The sequence below is a fragment of the Schistocerca nitens genome, chromosome 10 (assembly GCF_023898315.1).
Source record: "Schistocerca nitens isolate TAMUIC-IGC-003100 chromosome 10, iqSchNite1.1, whole genome shotgun sequence".
In the NCBI taxonomy this organism is placed as follows: domain Eukaryota; kingdom Metazoa; phylum Arthropoda; class Insecta; order Orthoptera; family Acrididae; genus Schistocerca; species Schistocerca nitens.
The window spans coordinates 65,869,170-65,884,281 of record NC_064623.1 but is presented as its reverse complement, the minus strand read 5'-3'; the positions used below and the strand labels follow the sequence as shown (position 1 = coordinate 65,884,281).

Below are 15,112 nucleotides of genomic sequence, written 5' to 3'. Positions count from 1 at the left end.
CCATTCTTCACGTAGTGCTGAAGTATAGATGTCTGTCGGTGAGGCCTGGCACAAAATCGGTGTTCCAAAACATCCCAGAGGTGTTCTATAGGATTCCGTGCAGGCCAGTCCACTACAGGGATGTTACTGTCGTGTAACCACTCCACCACAGGCAGTGCGTTATGAACAGGTGCTCGACCGTTTGAAAGATGCAATCACCATCTCCGAATTGCTCTTCAACAGTGGGAAGTAAGAAGGTGCTTAAAACATCAGTGGAGGCCTGTATAGTATGTCATAGTATTTGCAGTGGATTCTGATGCAGTTTGGAATTCCTGTGTGATCGGCTGGACAGATGTCTGCCTATTACACATTACGATCCTCTTCAACTGTCGGCGCTCTCTGTCAGTCAACAGACGAGGTCGGCCTGTACGCTTTTGTGCTGTACGTGTCCCTTCACGTTTCCACTTCACTATCACATCGGAAACAGTGGACCTAGGGAGGATTGTGGACATTTCGTGTACAGACGTATGACACAAGTGACACTCAATCACTTGACCACGTTCGAAGTCCGTGAGTTCCGCGGAGCGCCCCATTCTGCTCTCTCACGATGTCTAATGACTACTGAGGTCACTGATATGGAGTACCTGGCAGTAGGTGGCAGCACAATGCACCTGATATGAGAAACATGTTTTAGGGGGGTTGCTGAACACTACCTAGTGTACATGTAACATCAAAACGTGAGGGTGTCCAGTCAGCTGAGGAAACGGAAGATATTATCGCAATGATATAATGGAGTCAACCACCAATACGTGGCACATTAGCCATGAGTTGGCAGGCTGGTGTGGCCGAGCGGTTCTAGACGCTTCAGTCTGGAATCGTACGACCACTACGGTTGCAAGTTCGAATCCTGCTTCGGGTATGGAGGTGTGTGATGTCCTTAGGTTAGTTAGGTTTAAGTAGTTCTAAGTTCTAGGGGACTGACGACCTCAGATGTTAAGTCCCATAGTGCTCAGAGCCATTTGAACCATTTTTTGAGCCATGATTTCGATATGCCACAAACATGGGTGTGGGGTACGTTACGTTCTGAGGACTTGTACCCATTTCATGAGCAGCCCGAGCTACATTTACATCCAGGTGACTCAGTAAGCTGACAACAATTTTACGAATGGTTGGCTGTACACAAAGACGTAGCGCAATTCACTTTATTTACAGATGAGGCTACATTTACACGCATGCGAGGGTCTCATACGTGGGCGATGGAGAACGCACATGACACTTGGGAAACAAGACTCCTAGTTAGGTTCTCAGTGAACATCTGGTGTGGTGAGATTGATGACCTGGCGTTCCTGTCAAATGGCAGGATATGTATGGTATCATAAACATGTGCAATTCTCATACCTGTGCGATGGAAAACGCACAGGACACTAGGGAAACAAGACTCCAAGTTAGGTTCTCAGTGAACATCTGGTGTGGTAAGATTGATGACCTGGCGTTCCTGCCAAATGGCTTCCTGATAGAAGAACTACCTGCACTTTTGGAAGATGTAACGTTGGAGCAACAATGGCAACATGATGGCTCACTCATTCGCTGTACCAGACAAGTGTCTCAGTATGAATGACACATTTCGTAGACGGTGGATTGGCCACGGTGGACCCATTAACTGCCCTGCCAGATCAGCCAACATAACCTCATTAGACGTCTGCTTATGGGGCTGGTTAAAGGGGGATGTGTACGCTACGAAGGTGGACACACATGAAGAACTTGTAGCTCACTTTACCACGTTTTTGCTCGCATTAAAGCCCGCCTTCCAACGCGTACATTCAGATGGGTGGGAGACTTTCTGAAGACCTCTTGCAGGATGGATCCGTCGCCCGTTCCACCACCGCTCCGTCCACCACAGCGCCCCAGTTCCATAACGATCGAAAATCGGATACATGTTCATAGGACTACTTCGGTTTATTTTCGCATGTATAATCACCTCAAAAGTTATATGACATTCCTCCTGAATCACCCTGTTCGTTCATACCAAACCCTTGTTTATGTCTTTTTGTTTAGATAGCGAAAAATATTTGAGGAAGATCAACAGACTCACTGAGAATGTAGCGAACAATGTGCATTGGTCAATACGAGGTGTGGCTAGAAAAAAACCGGACTAGTACTGGTGAAACAATAAAACGAATGCAATAAGGCTGAAAGTCGCGTGGCTTGTCACGTGACTCTCGCTCCGCCTACTGCTCGAGTTTCATCTGCCTCCTGCACTCAGTCTGCCCGTGGCGTCTGTTTTAAGTAGTTGACGTTTTGTCTGTGCGTCGGAAAATGTTGAGTGTACAGAAAGAACAGCGTGTTAACATCAAATTTAGTTTCAAACTAGGAAAATCTCCAAGTGAAACGTTTGTATTGTTACAACAAGTGTACGGCGATGATTGTTTATCGCGAACACAAGTGTTTGAGTGGTTTAAACGATTTAAAGATGGCCGCGAAGACACCAGTGATGACACTCGCACTGGCAGACCATTGTCAGCAAAAACTGATGCAAACATTGAAAAAATCGGTAAACTTGTTCGACAAGATCGCCGTTTAACAATCAGACAGTGTCTGAGATAACAGGAGTTGACAAGGAAAGTGTCGAACAAGTTTACCGATTTTTTCAATGTTTGCATCAGTTTTTGCTGACAATGGTCTGCCAGTGCGAGTGTCATCACTGGTGTCTTCGCGGCCATCTTTAAATCGTTTAAACCACTCAAACACTTGTGTTCGCGATAAACAATCATCGCCGTACACTTGTTGTAACATTACAAACGTTTCACTTGCAGATTTTCGTAGTTTGAAACAAAATTTGATGTTAACACGCTGTTCTTTCTGTACACTCAACATTTTCCGACGCACAGACAAAACGTCAACTACTTAAAACAGACGCCACGGGCAGACTGAGTGCAGGAGGCAGATGAAACTCGAGCAGTAGGCGGAGCGAGAGTCACGTGACAGGCCACACGCGACTTTCAGCCTTATTGCATTCGTTTTATTGTTTCACCAGTACTAGTCCGGTTTTTTTCTAGCCACACCTCGTATGTATGCGAATGTTTGTAATGTAACATACCTGCCAAGTACCCAGGCCTACAATGGGCATCTTCTGTCCATTGTAGAAAGTGATGTACTGCAATTTGCTGGCCATTTCGCTGTTGCCGTGAGTTGCTGGCAGACCAGTGGAAGAGGCAAAATGGTTACGGACTGTCTTCCGCGCACAGCAATACGTGACTGCTGTCCTTATCTCTAGAAGCGCATATATCGTAATAAGAAGATAAGGCGAGCGAAATACAAGCTCAAATGATATCACGAGGACTACAAAGCAAAAATCCGGTGGTGAGCACGACATTCTTGTATGATGCTTATCAAGAAATAGGCATGATGCGTATTAGGGACTTGCACAACTGGACACAACATTGCGAAACACGCGTGCGTCTAAAATGCTGCGCAGCATATTTTTTCCAAAGTTCTGGTTTCGTGGCCTTCCTGTTACATCAGATATTTTAGAGATTGCTAGCTGCCAGACTGTTGAAGGTAAGCCAACAAAAATCAAATATTGGAGTGGGGCGTACATCCGCAACGTTTTTCCGTAAGTTTAATAAACACAACAGAAGCTCACGACAGAGACTTCAGTCATCAATAATATATTCTCCTTCACTATTTACAACAGTCTGTCAACGTTGGGGTAACTTTTCGATTCCGCGACAGTAGAAATCTTATGGTTTTGAGACGAAAAACTTGTCGAGTCGTGTTCGGAGCGCCTTTTCATCCGGAAAGGAAATTTCTTGAAGGTTGTTCGGCAGAGAGCGGAAAAGGTAAAAATCTGAGGGCGCAAGGTCAGGTGAATAAGCTGGGTGTGTAATGACTTCCCAATCCAACTCATACATAGTGGTTTTTGAGTCTAACAGAATGCGGGTGGGCGTTCTCGTTTTGTTTGGGCTCAACCATTTCTTTCTCGTCCATACAGATTTCTGAAGTGGAGGAAAAAAGTCCTCTGAACATGTCAAACCTTCCCGTCTCCTCTATATCTCTTTTGTTATTAAGCAATAACCGTCTCCTCTATACCTCTTTTGTTAATGATAACCTTCCCTTTTACAACAAACTATGTAACCTTTTCTTAGGATTTCTATCTCTTGCTTAATAATAACAAATGAAATCTTCCCTTTGAAACTTATTCTCTTTCTCTATCTTCGTATACAAATTTAATTGCTGCTTATTAAAAGTGGTTTTCTGATTATTTCGACGAAACATAGAGTGTGTCGTCGTCGTGGCCCTCGGTCGTTATCTGCAATAACCCAAAACTGTTCCTTACCTTTTTTACTGTTACTGGATCGCCATCTGACTGCTACATCGAACTGCGACATGAATATACTTACTCTGTTTTACTATACTCTGTTAGCTGCTGGTGGGCTTTCATAATAAGTGGCTGTATTTATTACCAAAGCTGACGTTATTCTTTAATAGCAAAGCTGACGTTGTCTATAATTAATTTGACTGAAATTACGTAATTCATAGTTAAACTTTTTCTTAACAACAATAAAATTTTGCAAAGTTTTACGTTGATGGTTTTTGGGATGGATTATAATTAGAAATGCAATACTTCTGGCAAAAGTTAATTATATTCTGAATGAAATGATTTTACAAACGTTCCAATGGAACTTACTTTTTACAATAATCTTACAACCAACAATGCGCGAACATACCTTCAGTAGTCTTGAGTTTCTCCAAAAAATTAATTCAATAATATTAGTTCCTCTTATTATAATCTTAGCTGATGTCTCTGTACATCCGTTTATAATCACTTGTAAATCATAACTAGTGGCTGGCAGGCACACCGCTCCTCTCAACCTCTCGCTTCAGACCTGCTACCAACTCGCTTCACTTCTCGCTTACTACTGACTTTCTGCGAACGCTAAAGTGCGGTCTCTCCTGCCAACAATGTTTTCTGGTGCAGACAATCCCTGCTACCATTACAAAATGTATCAATGCGCGCTCTTTCCCGCTCTTTCCTTAAAATGTATCCATACGCGGTCTCTCCCGCCCTTTTTAAAATTATATCATTTTGCGGTCTCTCTTGCAAACAATACTTTGGTGCAGACATTCCCTGCTACCACAATTATTTCCAACATGACAAATATTAATTATTCCTACTTAATCCTATTACTAAAATATAAACATCTTTCATAAATTGTGGTTTGACGATAGACAACAGAAATATACACGTCTTACACATGTGTCTGGAAATGCATCTTTGCCACTGTAGATGGAACTTACGAATGACAGTTCCTCTGACCACTATTGTCTTGTGTGTTGCAATCTGTGTGATTGACGCAGCCCGCTGTAAGCAGCAGTATGGTCCGGTATTCATATCGGGAAGAGGCCGAGATGGCGTTTGTGTACGACCAAGCAAATGGAACAGCCGAGAGGCAGTACGGCTATACCGAAACAAGCACCCTCCCAGACACCAACCACACAACAAAAATCTTCAAGCGTTTTTGGGGCTTTTGTGTGAGCATGGGTCCTGTCAGATAGACGAACGTACAGGGAGGCGGCGGACTGTGCGAAAACCATTTTTGAGGGACTGGGTTCTACAGCAGGGCCGGCCAGAAATTCTGCACGCGTGCGGTGCTCCTGCACATGTGCAACTTCCAGGTCACAGCGTGCACGCCGCAGCCGTCAGCGTTCATGTAGTGCATGTTTCTACCCACAGATGTCGCTTTATCCACTTGCTGGGATACTCTGTACCGGCGCATTCTAGTGCTCTTTCCACAGCTTGCAAGCCAACCGTGGGAAGGTATTTCGCGTATTAAACATTTAAAATACTGTCACGGTCTACTCATTGAGACGTCTACTTTTATGTCAACAGTTTAACCCAGTAAGACAAGTAATACAGTTAAAAACCGTGGGTTTTTGTTAAGGCAGCTTGACTGATGGCACGTAAATACGCGTATTGTTTTTGATCTGGTATTTAAGAAAGAGAGCACTTAGCGACTTCCAACGAACCTTAGTCATGGTTTCAAATAACATTAAACCAATGCAAGGTTTCGTATAACTAATTCTCGGTGCCCTCAGTTACACTCACATAATTTCTGTCTCACTGACCTCTGAACAGAATGACAACCGCAGACCTCTCGATGATGACCTGTACCATTATTGCTATATGTTTCATCAGTTCCGTCTGAAATCTGCATAATAGCCGACAATTAGATGAATGTTATGTTTTATCGACTTCAGCTGAGCGTAGCCCTTCACACATTAAAAAAAACGCTAAATGTAAGTATACAACAATCGGTTTAATGACCAATTTTCCTGATAATAATGTAACATGGAGCAGAATGAGACAATAATGCACAGTTAGTAAACAATAATTTTTAATTATGAAAGGAATAAATCCAAACACGTTTATCACTGGTCATGAGAAATGATATAGTTAATATCGGGCACAAAAGCACGGCTCATTGACAAACGCAAGCAGTTACGGGAGATTTTCATCACTGATGCTTGATCGAAACGACTGAGAACATAGATCTTCCGTTCTTTGCTTTTCACAGTACCTGCCATTTCTCAGTACTTCTCTGTTCGGTCACCAGGAGTAAACGAGACTGGGTATGTTGCGCTCTTGCTTGTACCACATAAACAGGGAAGAGGAGCCGCCGCCGTTCATTTAGGACACATGTCTAATAACAGATGTCGCTGTCGCACACGTGCGCACATGTGCAGCACTTCCGCACGTCTGCACACTGTGCAGCGTTTGGCCGGCCCTGTTCTACAGGATACTGAGACGAACTCTGGTATAAGCTCCAGGCAAGTGAACTGCAGACATGGTGTGAGCTAAAGTACGTTTATGTCTACCCTGCACGACAACCCCTACTATCCCTACCACCTGTGATTCCATGGAGGCCAATTTGAACATCTGTTGTGACGTGGATACAACGCAGCTCTGTACTGTGTTCCAGGACGGTTTGTTGTCGTTGCAGGAACACCGTCCATTTTCGGACATATGTTCATAGGACCTTTATTCTTCCGCTTCCAGGCAGGAATCCGTCCCTGCAGTTTGTCGGTTTCGTGTAAGTTCACCCTGTATACACTGATGAGCTGAGGAAACTGGTACACCTGCGTAGTATCGTGTAGGGTCCGCGCGAGCAGTCAAAAGTGCCGCAACACGACGTGGCATAGACTCGACTAAAATCTGAAGTAGTGCTGGAGGGAACTGACACCATAAATCCTGCAGGGCTGTACATAAATCCGTAAGAGTCCTAGGGTGTTGAGATCTCTTCTGAACAGCATGTTGCAAGATATCTCAGATATGCTCAAAGAAGTTCATGTCTAAGGAGTTTGGTGGCCAGCGGAAGTGTTTAAACTGAGAAGAGTGTTCCGTGAGCTACTCTGTGGCAATTCTGGACGTGTGTTGTGTCGCATTGTCCTGCTGGAATCGCCCAAGTCCGTCGGAATGCACAATGGACATGAATGGATGCAGCTGATCAGACAGGATGCTTACGTACGTGTCACCAACCAGAGTCGTATCTAGACGCACCAGGAGTACCACATCAGTCCAACTGCGCACGCCCCATACCATTACAGAGCCTCCACCAGCTTAAAAAGTCCAGTGCTGACATGCAAAGTCCATGGATTCATGAGGTTGTCTCCATAGCCGTACACGTCCAGACGCTCGATACAATTTGAAACGAGACTCGTCCGACCAGGCGCCATGTTTCCCGTCATCAACAGTCCAGTGTTCGGTGTTAACAGGCCCAGGCGAAGCATAAAGCTTTGTGTCATGCTGTCATCAAGAGTACACGAGTGGGCCTTCGGCTTCTACAGCCCATATCGATATTGTTTCGTTGAATGGTTCGCACGCTGACACCTGTTGATGACCCAGCACTGAAGCATTTCTGTCACGTTGAACGATTCTCTTCAGTCGTCGTTGGTCCCGTTCTTTTTCCTGTCGAATCGATGTCGGAGATTTGATGTTTCACCGGATTCCTGATATTCACGGTGCACTCGTGAAATGGTCCTACGGTAAAATCCCCACTTTATCGCTACGTCGGAGATGCCTTGTCCCATCGCTCGTGCGCCGGCTGTAACACCACGTTCAAACTCACTTAAATCTACATCTACATCGACGTGATTACTCTGCTATTCACAATAAAGTGCCTGGTAGAGGGTTCAATGAACCACCTTCAAGCTGTCTTTCGAACGGCACGCGGGAAAAACGAGCACTTAAATTTTTCTGTGCGAGCCCTGATTTCTGTTATTTTATTGTGATGATAATTTCTCCCTATGTAGGTGGGTGCCAACAGAATGTTTTCGCAATCGGAGGAGAAAAGATCGCGCCGCAACGAAAAACGCCTTTGTTTTAATGATTGCCACTCCAATTCACGTATCATGTCTGAGACACTATTTTCCCTATTTCGCGATAATACAAAACGAACTTCCCTTCTTTGTGCTTTTTCGATGTCATCCGTCAGTCCCACCTGATGCGGATCCCACACCGCACAGCAATACTCCAGAATGGGGCGGACAAGCGTGGTGTAAGCAGTCTCTTTAGTAGACCTGTTGCACCTTCTAAGTGTTCTGCCAATGAATCGCAGTCTTTGGTTTGCTCTACCCACAATATTATCTATGTGATCGTTCCGATTTAGGTTATTTGTAATTGTAGACCCTAAGTATTTAGCTGAATTTATAGCCTTCAGATTTGTGTGACTTATCGCGTAATCGAAATTTAGTTGATTTCTTTTAGCACTCATGTGAATAACTAACAACTGCATCAGAAACTTGTCTTATATAGGGCCATATTCTGCCTGTTTACATATCTCAGTATTTGAATACCCTTGCCTGTACCAGTTTCCTTGGTACTTTCAATACGTGATTAGCTTTGTAGGTGACATTGAAAAAGGGAAGGTGCGAAATTTAGTACACAGGGCTGCCATCTCTGGCAGCAACAATGACTCTAACACGACTTCACATCGAGTCGAACTGAACTCGGGTGACAGGTACGCCTACGTCGTCCCAAGTTACTTCAAATTTTCGTGAGGGTTCGTCAACCGTGGTGGATCGTGAGCTTTAGCGTTCCGATCTCTCAGCAACCCATGACGTCAATTTTGTAAGGGATGGTAAATCTAGAACGGACTTGGCAGGCAACGGTGATTCAAGACAGCACGGACATCATGCGGTCTTGCGTTATCTTGTTCGAAGACAACGTCACGGAAACCTCGAATACAGCGCACAGACACCGACCTGAACAAGTCAGAAAAGTTTTACAACAGTGACGTCAGACATCGATAGTCTGTAATAAATAGAAGCACCTATCCCCATGCAGAACCAGTAGTGCCCTGAGGAAGGCCGTTGCAATTCGGCCGAAACGTCGGATTCAGTTTATTATTGTTGTTAGTTTTTAGCAATGACGCGGCGTAATACCCAGAATATGCTTCAGATGGCACTGAACACTGTGGGACTTAACATCTGTGGTCATCAGTCCCCTAGAACTCAGAACTACTTAACCTAACTAACCTAAGGACATCATACACATCCGTGCCCGAGGCAGGATTCGAACCTGCGACCGTAGCGGTCACGCGGTTCCAGACTGAAGCGCCTAGAACCGCACGGCCACACCGGCCGGCTTACCCAGAATAATTTTAATCCCTATGACACCGGCCGCGGAAGCCTACGTTCTTAAGTCAGAAATACGACGGCTGCTGTCCCAAGTAGCGCACACGTTGCACCCCTGCCAATCAGAACAAAGCACATACGTGAGAGGTTCGCATGTCCGTCGTATAATGGTGGTCTGCAACTCTGTTCACTTGGAAATTTAGATTATTTACTAAACGAGAAATTAGAAATTGCGGAACATGTAAGATTCACTGAACGAATGAACGACAGCATGTGTGATTACTCTTGTACTAAATTAAACGGATACAAGGTCCGCCTGTTTTGCAAAACACCGTTTTTTTCGTACTACCCAAACATTTTTCAGCTTTTCCGTGACATCACCATTAGGATAACTTTATTCAAATCCGTCAAATGTGAAGGTATTTTAAGTGATAACTAATCTACAAAAATTAGGCCTAAAGACAGTTTTTTTGTTTCACTCATTCCTTTAATTTTACCTTATACGATTATGCAGGACCATTTGTATATTATCACATACTAGTAGCTTGTCCTCTGAATCCAAATTACTTTAAAGTGAATTTGGTTGGCGAGTTAATACATCACTTTATGTTTAAACGTGATTTTGTTGTGTCAGGATATTTCACACATACATCTGCTATGACTTACGTTTTGTCTAGGCAGGTCATTCTTATTTTGCAATTTCACGAGTTATTGAGAACCACCCACAAAAACTACACATATTTTGCGGAATTGTGTTTGTGGCAAACACTTTTCACATTATATTTTATACAATGACGCGTTACAACACCCAGAAGAATTGTAATCATCACTGCCGTTATATATCAGCACTTTAGCGCCATTTCATGAAAAAAACTGCCACTGTAATAAATGAAACAGCACTTCATTCGAAAGAGAAAACAATACTCGACTTCTGTCAATCGATAGCCTGATCATATTTAGCATTCTGTTACAGAAATCTCAGCTTTGGCTGCGCCTCGTCTCTTCTCAGAATTCCGAGATGCTGTGGCGACGATGACGCCCAATGCTGTTATTTTACGGTTCTGCGTTGAAAATAATGCCTGCAGATATGTTTTACATGTTTTGCAAGTAAAATGCTGTGGGAGCTATCGTCGGAGGGAATTGCAGTTCCAGAGTGCGCACAAAGTGAAACACATGGTACTCACATATTTACGGATTATATTTGTCTGCAGCAGTGGTTCCCAACCTGGGGGTAATTACCCCCTGAGGGGTAAAAAGAAATTTTCTGAGGGGTAGGAACTAAACGATTTGATTTTGTTTCAGTAGCAAAACTAAATTATTTTCAAAAGATCATTACCATTACCACAATTTTGTAAGACTCCAATATTTTTATAAAAGTTATTGATCATTACTTTTCCTAAATTAGTACCGTTAATGAGGTAGAGGGTACAGATTACTCACGTAGTCCAAGAACTACATATATGTTGTGCTTTTTTTCCGTACATTGCTGATGATAAAAGTGAGACATTTAGGTGAGAAATGCTAAATGCCTCACGAAAATGTCGTCACCAAGTTGTAGATAGTACCTGCAGTAGTCCAGAAATTGCTTCATTACCCGCTTCGAAACAGACAAACGAAGTAACTGACAGCACGACACTGCAGTAACTACGTAAGGCTGTACACAGTATTATTATTATCAGACTGGTTAGACACAAAGCGTTAACAGTCTGAAGTCTTCCAATTTGTGCCAGCTCACAAGGGAACCATCCCATCACACCCCACTCAGATTTAGTTATAAGTTGGCACAGTGGATAGGCCTTGAAAAACTGAACACAGATCAATCGAGAAAACAGGAAGAACTATGAAAAAAATAAGCAAAATATGAAAACCGAGTAGTCCATGCGCAAGATATGCAACATCAAAAATAATGCGAACTCACGAGCCCCGTGGCCTCGTGGTTAGCGTGAGCAGCTGCGGAACGAGAGGTCCTTGGTTCAAGTCTTCTCTCGAGTGAAAAGTTTAATTTCTTATTTTCAGACAATTATTATGTCCGTCCGTCCGTCCGATGCGAGGTAAAAACATATGTTTTGACAGAGCACAGGGAAAACTGTTTGACTGGGAAACTGTTGCATTCATTTGTTGCAGTTTATGTGACAAACTCTTAGGTTTTCATCACTTTTTTGGGAGTGATTATCACATCCACAAGAAAACCTAAATCGGGCAAGGTAGAAGAATATTTTTACCCATTCGCCAAGTGTACAAGTTAGGTGAGTCGACAACATATTCCTGTCATGTGACGCACATGCTGTCACCAGTGTCGTATAGAATATATCAGACGTGCTTTCCTGTGGAGGAATCGGTTGACCTATGACCTTGCGATCAAATGTTTTCGGTTCCCATTGGAGAGGCACGTCCTTTCGTCTACTAATCGCACGGTTTTGCGGTGCGGTCGCAAAACACAGACACTAAACTTATTACAGTGAACAGAGACGTCAATGAACGAACGGACAGATCATAACTTTGCGAAAATAAAGAAAGTAAACTTTTCACTCGAGGGAAGACTTGAACCAAGGACCTCTCGTTACGCATCTGCTCACGCTAACCACGGGACTACGGCGCTCCTGAGCTCACACTATCCTAAAGGTTTCCTATCTTTCACATGGACTACTCAATTCGTATATTTTGCTTATTTTTTTCGTAGTTCCACACAACTTCTTCCTGTTTTCTCGATTGATCTGTGTTCAGTTTTTCAAGGGCTATCCACTGTGCCAACTTATAACTAAATCTGAGGGGGGCCGCGATGGGGAGGTTCCCTTCTCAGAAGTAAGTTATTCACAAACAGTAAGTGTAGCGTACACATTTTAACTTGTTTGATTTTAAATGGGGTTGCAGTGTGCAGGTGAAGCAAGTGCCGCAATGGAGAGGAGTAATGCAGGGGAAGTATGTTTTGTAACAAGTGTCTGCCCTCGCTGTGGGCAGTTAGCTTTGTTATCTGAGGAGGAGATGTGGGTAGCACTTCCGATGCACCGAAAACTTTCATCGTTTTAAAAATAAAAGGGCTCCAAGAAAAGTCTTTCATTCTACAGTTCACGAGGTGCTTAAGTTGGTTATAAGGCAACAGATGGCAGAGGGGGGTGGGGGAGGGCGGGGCTACTAGCTAATGTCTGATTGCGCTCAGGGGTAACGCTCTAAGAAAGGTTAGGAACCATTGGTTTACACGGTGTCCCGCTAAACAGTTTCAGTTCATTGGGTCCTGTCAATAAAAAAGATTCTCAGAGCAAAATAACATTCTCTGGAAAAGTTCTCAGTTTCGTACGAATAAAAAATTCGAAGCATATTTTCTGACGGGGGAATTGTTTCTCACTGCCTGTCCTCCTCCTGAAGGAGGTAATCGGTCTGTGTGTGGTCTGCCGCATCCGGCACAGAACGGACGCGTAATGTTACATTCCATTCGACTCGCTCAAACAAGCGAACTATTCAGTGTACAAATATGGAACTGGCAGCAGTGTGTTCTGGAAGAGTTGAACTTCGTTTCGATTTTTCTTTTACGTGCGTCAGCAAATTATTAAGATGATTAAGGACAGTTTGCGAAAATGCATTTTCTTTCGATGTTACAGAATTTTCGACATGCGGGAAACTATTTGTTTTTGAAGTTAGGTGTACACATTATCCGAAGGAAATCTGTAGACTGCGTGACGTTCTCATCTGCCCCAAATCGGATCTCTGTTGGAGTTTTTCGTTTGCATAATGTGTACACCCAAATTCAATAACAAATAATTTCCGGCAGCTCTAAAATTCAGCAACATCGAAAGAATATCTATTTTCGTAAACTGTCTTTAATCATCTTAATGTCCGCCCCTGGTAGCTGAGTGGTCAGCGCGACGGAATGTCACGCCTAACGGCCCGGGTTCGATTCCCGGCAGGGTGGGAGATTTTCTCCGCCCAGGGACTGGGTGTTGTGTTGCCCTTATCATCATCATTTCATCGGCATCGACACGCAAGTCGCCGACGTGGCGTCAAATCGAAAGACTTGCACCCGGCGAACGGTCTACCTGACGGGAGGCCCTAGCCACACGGCATTTCCAATCATCTTAATTTTGTTTAAATGCGACGCATAGCGAATGATCCGCTGTCGTGTCAAGTCCGTAAGAGGTAACACATGCGGTTCGTTACCAGAAACAGGTAGCTACGTCTGTAATAAACCAATTATTAATCTTTCTGATCCACCTGCTTATTTCTAACATAACAAATATAAGATTTTTGCTGTGATGAGGCATGGTGATGAACATCTGGAAATGTCATTGACACTGTTCTTTGGTGTATACCTAAGTCTTCTCGTACATCAGTCTGAAAACTTCGGTCTGCTCAATGGCAAGAAGGGTTTAATTTTCTCTCATGATTTTCTGTAAGGAAGTTCGCCAGATTTTTATTGTTAAACTCAAATAGACTTTTACAGTATCATCTTTTGCTTGTGCCTTTGTCCCGCATCTATGCAGGGTCGGCATAGTTACTGTTGGATGTGGTGTGGTTAATTTAATTACTGACGGATGCCCCTCCTGTCACCACCCCATACTCTACAAGATGGAAGTAGTGTATCCCAGCTGTCTGTGTCTAGTGTAAGCCATGAAATAGTGTGAACATTCTCAAATATCTGCGAGTCGTGTAATTGTGGCGGGACATGGAGACCAGCCTGGTATTCACCTAGTGGGATGTGGAAAACCGCCTAAAAAGGACATTCAGGCTGGCTGGCACGCCGGCCCTCGTCGTTAATCCGCCTGTCGGATTCGATCTGGGGCCGGCGGGCCTACCCGAGTCCAGTAAGCAGCACATTAGCGCTCTCAGCTACCCTGGCAGGTCAAACTTCTACAGTGTCTTTTTTCAGTATTTCTATGGACTAAGTATATCTTTTTTTTTTGGTTTCCAAACAACATAAATTCTGCCATTAGTACCGAAAAGTCTGTAAAACTTATCCTCAACAGAACTTATCCATCTGGAAGTATGCTACAGAGTTCGCTTCAAATCGCGGAGAACATTGTGGGCTTGTGAGAAACTCCTCTAGTTTTATTCATACGAAATCGGAGAACTTTCTTCGTTTTTAACAACTTCGCAAGCTGAGACTATTCTCGGCTGGAGTATATTTCTCCTACTCGGTTTATTCAAGCGTACCTGAGAGTGTTCTACGGAATTTCGACTACAAAGTAAATTCTTCATTATATTCATACAACCCACTGATTTGCATCGAAGCACAGTCCCCATAATGATCAAATCTGATTTCGCGCAAGCGAATTGTTCCATCAGTGAACCATCAATATGCATCTTTTGGTCACGAGAAAACTCACTTACTTCATCGAGAAATGAATGCACAGAGCACAATTCACAGTTTACGCAATAGTAATCAGTGTCTCCCTATAGTTCACATCGATACGGCGTACAAATTAATTTAAATGTATAGTCCGTGTTGTCACACACGAAATCTAACCTACCTTTCATGACGTATATTGACAACCAGCGTCTTCTGCTC

The 15,112-nt window shown here is 43.6% G+C and overlaps 1 protein-coding gene across 1 annotated transcript in view; it reads right to left on the bottom strand.

Annotated features, from left to right (window-relative positions):
- Window positions 1–3,225, bottom strand: part of LOC126210267 (1,5-anhydro-D-fructose reductase-like) — a 52,569-nt gene extending 49,344 nt beyond the window's left edge. Inside the window, exon 1 of the mRNA XM_049939463.1 lies at window positions 3,077–3,225. Within this exon, the coding sequence (XP_049795420.1) occupies window positions 3,077–3,151 (75 nt within the window). The 5' untranslated portion in view covers window positions 3,152–3,225. The remainder of the gene's footprint in view (window positions 1–3,076) is intronic.
- Between the last annotated feature and the right edge of the window lie 11,887 nt (window positions 3,226–15,112).